Source organism: Pleuronectes platessa, chromosome 7 (genome assembly GCF_947347685.1).
Source record: "Pleuronectes platessa chromosome 7, fPlePla1.1, whole genome shotgun sequence".
In the NCBI taxonomy this organism is placed as follows: Eukaryota; Metazoa; Chordata; class Actinopteri; order Pleuronectiformes; family Pleuronectidae; genus Pleuronectes; species Pleuronectes platessa.
In genome coordinates this window covers 20,005,361-20,016,847 of record NC_070632.1, presented here as the reverse complement: position 1 = coordinate 20,016,847, position 11,487 = coordinate 20,005,361, and the positions used below count along the sequence as shown (strand labels likewise).

Here is an 11,487-nt window from a genome sequence, read left to right as displayed (position 1 = left end):
ACCAGCTGCAGTATTTAACCTTGCATTTTAGAGATCGTAGTCCGAGTTTAGCACACTTACCCTTTTTTTCCCAAGAGGGCCATTCCCATAAATTACTGAATGTTACTGGCTGCAACAAGTGGTCTGCTTTCCCCGTTCTCCTTTTCATTGGAGAACTAGAGTGTCAATCATCAGTCTGCTCAAACCGGTGCTACGCTCGTCTTGGGAGTCACTGCATTGTACCAGAATGCTTACATGCACAGAAATCCACTCTGCACTGCCTAAAGTATCTTTATGCAATTTTTATGCAAGTATTTTCTTGGCTTTTTATTGGAAAATTTTGTGTTTTTATAAATAAAACGTAAAAATATGTAGGAGTGTGTGTGTGTGTGTTGTGGGGAAACTACACCGAGTGTAAAAAGCAACTTCAAGCAGGACAAATTTAATTATTTTAATTGATTGCAACACATTTTATAACCACACATTACAAAATCCACATCAAATATTTTATCAGGCTCAGTTTGCAACCTTATTGATAAGAGAGAAAAAGAAAAAAAAAACTACAAAAAATATGCTTTTACAAAATAAGACAATTATAATAAAGTAAATGCCACTTTGGATAACCGTAATCAAAAACCCATTTTTTATTTTATTCTACATAAAAAAAATTGACATAAATAAGTTAGTATAATTTCTCAGTGTTTTTACAAAATTATGTACAAAAGGTACATTTGCAAAGATTTACACAAATACACAGGCATGGTGACTGCATTTCTGAGACGAGCTGTTCTTTCGCTCTGCATCCAGGTGCACACTGGTCTCTTTGAACATAACCCACACTTTAGGCGAATAGAGGGAAGCTTTTAGATGCTCACATTGGCATCGTCAGCAGGCTAAACATTGGTGAAAAGAAAAACAATGGAATATTAAGTCTAGGTTATCACAAAGAAATACAATGTGAAGTCAACTAAGAAGCAAAGGCAGTGTTGGCAACCATACTGAAGCAACCATTGTATTTGGTATTGTAGGACATTCAACCCTTATTTAGAAGAAAAAAAACAAGAAAAAAAAAACTATTTTCTGTAGGCTGATGAAACGACAGGAATACAGTCGAGGAACCTGTGCAGTTTGTACGCTCTTAGTCCTTCAACGTCTGAGTACCGCACAACTCCAGAGAACAATCAAACACACCGTGACAAAGTGGCTGAGGTGTGCATGAGTACTTGAGAAAAACAAAATATATTCCAGATTTCAACTGATGCTAAAAGCACCTACCACAAAAATAAATAGGACTTTCTTTAAATTACTCAAACAGAAATATTACTGTCTTTCTCTTTGTTGATTTCCTGGGGAAATAGATCTTTTAGAGGAGCCTGCACTTGGTGACACTGAAATTACCCCCAAAAAATGTAAATAAAAGACAGAAGCGCTACATTTGTACCTTTCTTCACTGCTGAGTTAGGGAGATGACGGAGTGAAGACACACTGATAAGAAACTGTAAGGAACCATGATTTTGTTTTAAATGTAGCAATTAGGGACCGTGTCAAAGTCTTTCAGAGGATAAAATAAGAAAAACAAAAAACAGCATTTTGGAAACACGTATCAAACTACACTGCAATTCTTCAAGTCAAATCAAAATTCACACCTTGTTACATAAAGGATTTTTTTCCAAAATCATAATGTTATCTTATGTGCTACATATGGAGAGAAATATAATATAATATATATTTATTTACACACAGGTAGTAAAAAAAGGAGCAAAAAAGGAAATCAAACCTAATTGCACACTGCTACATTGACTGCTTTCAGAGGCAGTTACTTTTAATTGAGTGCCACAACTTTAGTGTTTCTATTCAGTGCTTCAACAGCGTCCTCCTCGTCCTTCAGGAGACTTGATATGTTTGTGATGCTGTGTAGTTCCTCTTGCAAGAAAAAAAAAAGAGAAGAAAAAGAAAAAAAAAACTCTGCCAACGCTGACTCTTTCCACATAAAAAAGGGAACATACATCGTCGGCTCTGTGGGAACAGAAGAAGACATGAGGTTAGAACTCGTTTATTCACATCAAAGCTGCATGCATCACACAGAAAAAACTTAAGCAACTGTATCAAGGATGGGCTGAGAGTTTGTGTTTCACTAAACATGTGTGTGTGTGTGTGGGGGGGGGGGGGGGGTATTGCTTGTATCCTTAAGTACTTCTGACAAGAGCAAGGAGGGAGAAGTTCAAAACATCAACATGGTGTATGAATATGAGTATGAGGGAAATGCACAGATGTACTTCGTGTTGTTATTGTATACAACAATACTGATGCAGGAAGTCACTCAAATTATTTTACTATGCGATTCAAAGCAGCAGATATGGGATTTTTGGATCAGCACTTGCACTTCTGTACTATATTTCATACTGATACAAATTATATTTTAGGAGACAACTAAACAAAAACTAGAAGGCATGACAATTTTTTTTCCCGTCTGAGAATCACAAGCCTCCTGCATTTCTTCTAAATCTAAAATAAGCCCCCTTTGGACATTATAAATATACTAAGGATTTGTTTTAACATCCCTCAGCAGAACAAACCGTTCTCCACAAATTAAAATATGAGCGTGCACTAAAAGTTTCGACTTGGTGTTTATCCTGCACTGCAGCTTTGAAACTTCACATGCTGCCACCACAATTCAGAATTCATGCCTATTCTCCTCCGTCGAGGGGCCGACGAGCACACTTGATCTCAGTCATGCACGGCTCTCCGGCAGATACGAGAGAGTGTGCAGAGTGTGTGTGTGTGTGTATGTGTGTGTGTGCTGCACTCTGCACACAGAGGCCGGCCCCTTCCCGTCCCTGCTCCTCGGTGAGGGGCAGTGGCTGCTGACGTGTTACTACTACACTGTTGTTCAGCACTTGTTTACAGTTCAGTCGGAAACTCTCCGCGGCGGCCAGCGGGTTGTAGTAAAAACAAAAACGTGTAAATGTGCAGCCGACACGTTTCGTTTTCAGTCTGAACTCATCGATCGCAGTGCGGAGACACGAGCAGGAACAAGAATGAACCACTTTTACTCACTACTACGATTTCCACTCGTAGTCGAGGAATGGCACCAGCTGACAGACAACACCTCTCACACACACACGGTGAAAACAACTGTCAAGGTTGAACCTGATCTCACACGATTATCCGATAAGTGATCGGATCCAGGAAACCAACTATTATTATGGAAATAAAATAAGAAGCGGACTTTTTTTTGTCTTATATAAGTTCTTCGTTTGAGGCAAACAACAACTGGGAGAGAGAGGAGGGGGGGTGGACAGACTCGAACTTTTCTCTGCTGACGCTGGCAAACAACCAGCTGCGGTCGCTCAAACCAGTATGAACACACGCTCTAGTCCCAGTAGCAGTGGATCCCGGAGTGTCTTACCGTCTGTGGTGCTCACGTCAGCCTCTTGGGGCTGCTCTTTCTGGGTGTGTGTTCTGCGGAGTGGCTCAGACTGGGACAGATCACCTCATCCGCGCTGCTGCTGTGTGACCTCTTGCTTTGGCCCGAGGCTTCTGCAAAAAGCAAAGTTTGCGTCAGTAAAAAAAACAAAAACAGGCAAAAATATTCAGGAAAAAATGTTTTAACTGTCATGCAGGAAGCTCGGGTTCGGATCAGGTTTTGAATATTTTGTTTTAGCGCATTTTAAAGCCGGGTGGGGGGGGGGGGGGATGCCACCACAGTGATGGGCACCCGAGCCCCGGCCCGGCTTCCCGTTTCACACACACATGCAGTCGGTGTAAAAACATGGAGGTGAGTCGGTGTCAGGTCTCAGTACCGTGGCACGCAGGTCTCTTCCTCAGCCCGGAGCACTCCATCTGCCCGTCGGACCTGGCGCTGTCGTCGCCCGGAGCTGCCGCCACCACAACACAGCTATGATTCCCGTTAAGATCCACATTGTTATTCCCGGCGGAGCAGACGCCCTTCTCCCGGGTCCTCGTCCGCAGCGGCCGCTGGTAGAAATCCGGGACGTCCCTGCAGTTCACTAACTTCCAGTCGAGCCTGTCGTTGACCAGCGGCGAGAAACTGGCGAAGTCGAAGCCCCACTTGGCGGAGGCGGTGTCCTCCATCTCCCGCAAGTGTCCCTTTAAATCCCTCTTTAACTCTTCGTGGTCCACGGAGCCGAAGAGGCTCCTGCAGGCTGACGGCTTCGGGTGCTCCGACACCCGCGGCTCCGTCCGCTCCAACGTCGGGCTCCCGTTTGAAAGTCGAACGTTTGACATTTTTATTTTCCGCCCCCCACCTCCAAAAAAAAAAGCAATAAGGTACAGAGAGACAATTTCTCAGACGATCGTCCAGTTTTCACACGTAGAGAAGCCCAGCACCGTTCAGAAACAACGGGTCTCTCCTCGTCTCCGCTCGGGATCCACAGCCAGAGAGAAGCGGCTCGTTGCCATGCAGGACGCGGAGCAGGGGACGCCAACGGCCGCGAGTGTGATGGAGCCGAGCGTCGTCTGCGCGGAGCCGGGAAAGACCGAAGTGAAACACGGGGCACCGGAGCCGCGCTGTCTGTCAGATGTCGCCCCGCGGTGAGATAGACTGCGGGCGAAGCGTCTCAGCTCCCAATATGGCGATGGATGATGAAGCTGGACCGAGAGGAGCCTGGGTCCGGGGGGCGGGGGGACGAGGAAGGGGGATGATTGACAAGGAGAGCTATTTAAATGCGGAGCGGGCCGCTCATTGGCCGTCGCGCTTAAGCCCGCCCACTTCTCTTAAGGTGGACCGGCTACTTGCGACAAACGGCCAGCTTTTTACGCTTAAATCTATTTTTGTTTTCTTCAAATGAAGATTAATGTCGCAACAATAACACGCAGCTGCTAATGTACCACAAATGTTTCTCTTCCTTTGGATTTAATTTCTTAATGAGGCTGTATTTGTTAATTTACAGATATATTTATCTTTTTTTTTCCAGAATCAAACTTTACATATCTTCACACTCATTAGTTAACAGTTTACACTACAAGATTAAAAAAAACTATTCTTTAGCTAATCCATGAAAGCTGTGGGTAGGTGGTGTGTGTGATATGATTTTAGTAAAGCAGCCTACCTCTAAAAAGACTAAACTTCAGAGTTGCCAAATGCATTTTGCTAAATCTTTGACGTACTCACCAACTGCATTTGCTTCAGAGTCAAATCTATTAACCAAATATATTCATAACATTATACATTTCGGGAAACCTTTGGATACATTAAAATCAAAACGCTGAGAAAATATTCTTCTTATGTAAGTTGTTGATTTTTGATTTAAACCAAATTGTCAAAAATGAATCGCTTGTAAACACTCCACCTTAAGAGATGACATTTCTGAACATGCATGGGATGAAGCTTCAAGGTGTGGGTCCTCTGCTTGTAGTGAATCTCCCCTCCCCCACCGCTAAGATGTCAAATCTATCCAATTATGTCCAGTAAAGAAAAAAATTAAACTTTTCGAATCAAGCAAGTGTATCATAATGACCGGGTATTTCCCCCAGTAATCGGGAGGTGAGCGAGGGAGATCAAGGTCAGCACTCAGCAGACCCTGTCCTCATCTCCACTGGCCCCCAGGAGAAAAAGAGAAGAACAGATGTAGGACTAAAAGAAAGCCACGAACATGTCCACATTCAAGTGTCTGTAAATAAGTACAAACCAAAATATGAAATGAAAATAAACATTGAAGGAGGCCGTACATGCTCAGCCTCAGAAACTGTTAACTACACTACAGTGAAAACTTTGTACTTAATGGGGAAAATCTTACTCTAATCTTGACAAATAAAATCTGCTCACGGAAACATAAAAATTACGAAATCAAACAATAATCCCCAATCGAATTTTGTTGGTTTTTAATTTGATAAAAAATCTCCTTCTTTCCCTGTGGTGCAGTTTACACTGGACACCAAATAGACAGAAGAGAACAGCAGCAATGAGACAGATGTTGGCCTCGAGTTCACATCAAACTGGAAAAACACAATTCGCTCAAAATAGAAGCATAAACTGTTTGCGAGAAATTACGCAATTTAATTTGACTATTAGCAATTATTTATCTATGGGGTCACAGCAGGCGAAGTGGTGCAGCTGTGGCTGCCTGCAGCACCATGATTATGACTGGGACCATGCTGCCCCCTAGTGTTCACTTTGCAAGAACTGAGCAACGTCTTTATGTCAAATTATTTTTAATACCGCAGCTTTTGATAAATGTCACATCTGTACATATACATATTTATATTACAACCACCGGGAAATCAACTTCATCAAAACCTGCTATGTAGCAAACTATCAGTCCATCCATGTCTCCTCTTTGACCTGCTGAGGTGCAGTCTCCTACCTTCCCAGTCAGTCCATTACAGTATACTGGTCCATTGCTGAGAGCAGGTGACTTCAGAGACTGAGCCACTTGATGATGTAGAAGTTCCTCTTGCCCACTTTGAGCAACGTTAGTCCATTAGACAGGATGTGGAGTTTTGGGATGAGTACTTGCTCTGGTTTATTTGTTCGTCTGTGGTTGATCCACACTGCACCGTCTGAAAGCATCTGATACCTGCACACAAGCGTTAACACTGTCAGTTAGGACAATCTCAAATAGTCAGAGACATTACCTCACATAGCTGCAGAACACAAAGTGAGCATGCAAACCAGAACCATTCTAACCTGTATAATCTAATTAAAGCATGGGTTTCAAATGACAGATTACAGGGTAGAGTGCTCACGAGACAACATATATAACTTAAATTATTAATCTATTGGTTAAAATCATTGGTAATTCATTTTCCAATTATCAAACAAATGTGCACTGCAGTAACTCATACAACATTCAATATAGAACAAACTCACTGATATATAAAGACAGGAAAGGAATTGCCAGCATTCTCTGCTTCGACTGAGGATTTGCAACATTTCTGTTTTATATCTCTATAAACTGAATGATTGGACTGTTTGAAAAAACAGGGACTTTGTAAATGTCATTATGGGCTAATGAAATGCAATCAAAATATTTTTGGGGGCATTTTGTAATGATTATTAGAAAATTATGCTCAGTATCAGTCATATTTTCCATTCTTGTTTTTGATACAATGGAGCTGAACTGAATTATATTTGTTGTTCATAAAGTGATGAAAGCAATGAAATTTACAAATTTAACAGAAACATTTGTCTCCAGAAATAGTGGCCAATTAATCAACAGGATGTACTGCAGACAGTCTGCTAAAGAGCTGCTTGCTTTTGAATGATTGAATATGAAGTAATAGTCGCTGTAAAAACAATGTGCAACCACATAAATGAAGTTTGCACAACATTTTTGTGATTTCAGTTGACTGACTAAACTTTCCTAATTTACAGGTTAATATCTTCAATTTAATAAATTATTAATATTAACTACTGGTATTTGCACACTGTAACTGTCTGTAAAGAAAGCAGCATTGGTGTATTCACCCTCTGGGTCCCTCTGGGATTGCGTTGACTCTGCGGCAGGCGTCTATCACAGTGGTCCCCGGCTCCAACAGCAGCTCGACGAAGGGAGCCTCCCTGAAAAGCTCCTGAAGCTCCTCGTCACTCATTTCCTCCAAGGCCTGCACGCTGCTGTGGAAAAGTACATCGGTGCATCTGCAACGATAATATTAAATATGACTCCTTTTCTCTGAATAGGTACATTTCCCCCTCAGTAATGAGGTCAGAGGTCACTATCAGCTATAGAACTTGGAACATGGGGGAGTTACAGATTTGGCATCTTCTAAATTACATTTGTTAACTGTTCAGCTATTTGAATTCCTGCTACTTCTGATAATGACCTATCAAATAAAAAAAAATGTGAAACCCTGAATAAAACAGCATTGAATACCACACAAACAAACACTCAAACACACAGGGCCTGATCTGACCTCTTAGCACTTTCAAGGCCCTCCTTCCCGTGCACCAGTTTGGTCACCTCTGCAGCCAGTCGCTTGTGTGCGAGCCGTTTACTTGGATCCTCCCTCTGCTGCTCCATCAGCCTCTCCACCTCCGCCAGCGGCAGGAAGGTGAACAGCTTCAGATACCTGTAAAAAGACAATACAGCTGAGCCTCGGATTCAAAGCTGTGAACATTTACAGCAGCTCCAACAAGTATTCAAAGATAAAGATAAAGTAGCTTTATTGTCAATTTCTTAACATGTTCAAGACATACAAGGAATCGATATGTTTCCCACTCTCCCACAGTGAAACATATAACACAAGACATTTCCTAATACTAAGTAAACGTACTACTCTTTTTTTTCAAATTAATAAAATTCCTTTTAGCCCACTAGCCTTCAAGCATTAATCTATAATGACAAAGTGGAAGTGTGTAACAAGAAATGTTTGAAAATGTATAAAACAAAAAAATAACTTCAGACCCTCGTCTGCAGCCACCCCAATTGTGTTTAGATGCATCGAGTTTGTTTTAATTAGCCTCTAAATGTGCCTAGAGCCTGACTGGAGTCAAGCTGTGACTAAGTAAATTGACTGGTTATAGATGAAATAGGCTCACACCGGTAGATATGAGGTCCAACAATTCACACTTCAAGTCGGAACCAAAACCGAGCCATGAGGTCTAATTAGAGTAAGTCTATTAAATTGTAATGTGAGGCATAGATAAGGGCAAGATAATGAAACCACTCTTAAGTCTATTTCTATTGCAGGAGCTTAGAAGCCTCCATAAAGTGAAATGGAAGAAGACAGGCTTGGAGTTGGCCATCAGACCAAACTAATCAGGCCAAAGTAAGGGAGGTGACCAAGATGCTAACAAAGGTTCTCTGCAGAGAATGGGAACCTGACAGGAAGGGTGATTATCTCAGCAGCCTTGCATCCATGAGATCATTATTGTAGAATAGGAGAGGATTTCAGTAAAACCTGGGAGTTTGCCAAGGTGCATTTAAATGACTCGGCAAACATGAGGGGAACGATTTCTGGGTCTGATGAGATATAAATTTAAACTCTAAACATCTGGCGAACACCAGACACTGCTCATTACCTGAATGATACTGTCCCTATGATTAAGTATAGTGGTGGCAGCATCAGGATATGAAGGAGGGATGAATGAAGGCAAACACAGGGAGGTTCTAAAAGACAATCTGTTCCAGAGTACACATGGCATGTGGGGTGATTGTTCACCTTTCACTCAACAATGACCTGAGGCACACCAACAAGACAAGTGTCGAAAATACATGTTTTGTCATTTTCTTTATAAAATTGTAGGTGGAGATTGATGGAAATTGTGTAAAAAGTGAAAGGATATCAAAACTTTCTGAAGCCACTGCACATTTACAGCATATAAAGCCATTTTCAGACATGACCTGCAAATAAAGTCTGGAGAATCGTATACAGAGTTTACCGATGGATTTGCTTTTCACACATCACGCTATTTTCTAGACTGTACCCAGATACAGGTGTCGGCTCCTATCACCACAAACTCTCTCGACATCTTCGTCGGTGTCTTCTATGTGTGTGTCAAAGCCTTTTCCATAAGAGAAATTCGTTTTCTTTTACTTTTTTTTTTTTTTAATTGTTTCGTCTGTCACGTGTTAGAAGCATCATCAACCCCCCCAAGAACCCATCTTTGAGAAGCTTTCAAAGCGAACACAGATATGCCTTTATCTCCACGTACCCTTCCACAGTGTTGTCAGGCAGTCGCAGAAAGAACTGATACAGTTCAAACGGTGACGTCTTGTCTCTGTTGAGCCACACTGCGTTGCCCGCCGTCTTCCCCAGCTTGTCCCCGGCCGAGCTGGTCACCAGGGGGGTGGTCAGTCCGTACACCTCCTCTCCACTCACTCTGGAGAGATAAATAACAGAGAGTAATAAAGCAACTTCAAATAGAATTGAATAGAGAGATGATATGATCAAGTTTCATTATTGTTTTACAAAGTTGTGTTGTCAAACAAGAACTAAATAAAGTTTTTTTTTTATGTGAGAATTTTTCTCTGGTCTGCATAAGAGATCACCTCTCTATATCGAACAACACAATTATTTGTTTACGTTTACCATATTGTGTTAAACTTTCAATAGAACAAACAAGGAAATTAACATTCTCGAGTGTCTTGGTAGCTCGAGCACAGTGTAAACAGAAATGATGCATGCACCTAAGTTCCCACATTTTACTAAAAGTTATTGTCATTGGGGGATTAGAAGAACAGATTTTTTTCTTACCAGGATGCTAAAATAGTAACTGATCATAATCTTTAACAGGGTCTTGTATACAGGTATCCCTCCTGCCGAGGATTTTCCGAGTTGTCTTTAAGTTGGATGGACATTTTTCTTGTAAATGACAGAAATCACTCTACCGGGCTGGTTGGTATCTGAGCTGAATTTTGCAACCATACCTAACTGGTTTGGCTGGTAGAGGTTATAGGCCTGTGGTGTATAAACAGCGACCCCACTGGTAAAATAGATCCTTAGTGGAGAATTGAAGGAGGGCTCCTAACAATCCACATGGCACATGTAATCACATCCGCTGCTGTGTGGACATTTACCATGGCTCAATGATGTATTACAGTAATATAAATCTCAGGGAGGTTAGGAACCAATCCGCGGTGACACTGTTTAAAAGTAGGAGCGTTATTCACTTGTGGATGTAGTCGTGGCCAGACATGAGGTTGCCCAGCTGGTCGGTGCCCCCGAGCTGGATCCTGCAGCCGTACACCTGGTTGAGGTGGTGGAAGTCATAGGCCTGGAACACCTGGTACGTGAACTCAGTCAGGCTCATGCCGTCAGAGCTCTTCAGCCTGGACTGGACACTTTGGCGGCTCAGCATGGTGCCCATCCTGAAGTGTCTGCCGGCCTCGGACAGAAAGGCAACAACGCCCCAGTCCTTGTACCAGCTCAGGTTGTTCAGCACGGTCACTGTACCCGGTTTCCTGGAGGCATCGTGGAAGTGCACTTCGTGGTTGGAGAATATTCTCTGGATGCTCTCCCGGATGCTCCGGGTGTTCTCCTCCACGGTGTCCGCGGACAGCGGCTCCCTCTCGCTCGTCTTCCCGCTCGGGTCCCCGATTTGAGCCGTGGCCCCTCCGAGCACCGCCAGGACGTGGTGCCCGGCGCTGCGGAAGTGCAGCAGGCCGATGATGGCGAGCAGGTTGCCCACATGGAGGCTGTCGGCCGTGGGGTCAAAGCCGCAGTACACAGTCTGAGCACCGGACTGGAGCAGCCGCGGCAGCTGGTCCTGGGCTGCGTTTTCCGGGAAAGAGTCCTTCAGAACACCGCGTCTGTTGAGGGAGAAGAGCAGCCCGCTATGTGCAGGGGAGGAGCGGTGAATTCTAGACCTGAGGCTGAGCCACACACCCGTTCTCCTGAGCAGGACACAGGACGCATGCCGCGGTAGAAAGCGGCAGGTTCCTGCCAAGGGCGCAGCCATGTTGGACAATGTGACGAGCAGACCGAGGAAGCATGGGCGGTTTGTTGGGACGACAGCGCCCTCTAGTGCTCTGGTTCTTAAATAAGAAGGCTGGTGGCAGGTGCTCCCATAATTTATTACATTACATGTCATTTAGCTGACGCTTT

The 11,487-nt window shown here is 43.2% G+C and overlaps 2 protein-coding genes across 2 annotated transcripts; both read right to left on the bottom strand.

Moving 5' to 3' along the window:
* Positions 1 to 416: 416 nt before the first annotated feature.
* cdkn1bb (cyclin-dependent kinase inhibitor 1Bb) lies at positions 417 to 5,678 on the bottom strand. The gene is made up of 3 exons (XM_053427304.1): positions 3,783 to 5,678; positions 3,389 to 3,519; positions 417 to 1,995 (listed from the first exon to the last, which is right to left on the bottom strand). Exons 1-2 carry the CDS (start codon positions 4,225 to 4,227, stop codon positions 3,401 to 3,403), a joined length of 564 nt encoding a protein of 187 aa, XP_053283279.1. The 5' UTR covers positions 4,228 to 5,678; the 3' UTR covers positions 417 to 1,995; positions 3,389 to 3,400.
* Positions 5,679 to 5,806: 128 nt separating this feature from the next.
* Positions 5,807 to 11,368, bottom strand: yars2 (tyrosyl-tRNA synthetase 2, mitochondrial). The gene is made up of 5 exons (XM_053427282.1): positions 10,554 to 11,368; positions 9,596 to 9,763; positions 7,855 to 8,010; positions 7,409 to 7,579; positions 5,807 to 6,518 (listed from the first exon to the last, which is right to left on the bottom strand). The coding sequence occupies exons 1-5, from the start codon at positions 11,339 to 11,341 to the stop codon at positions 6,359 to 6,361; spliced, it is 1,443 nt and encodes a 480-aa protein (XP_053283257.1). The 5' UTR covers positions 11,342 to 11,368; the 3' UTR covers positions 5,807 to 6,358.
* Between the last annotated feature and the right edge of the window lie 119 nt (positions 11,369 to 11,487).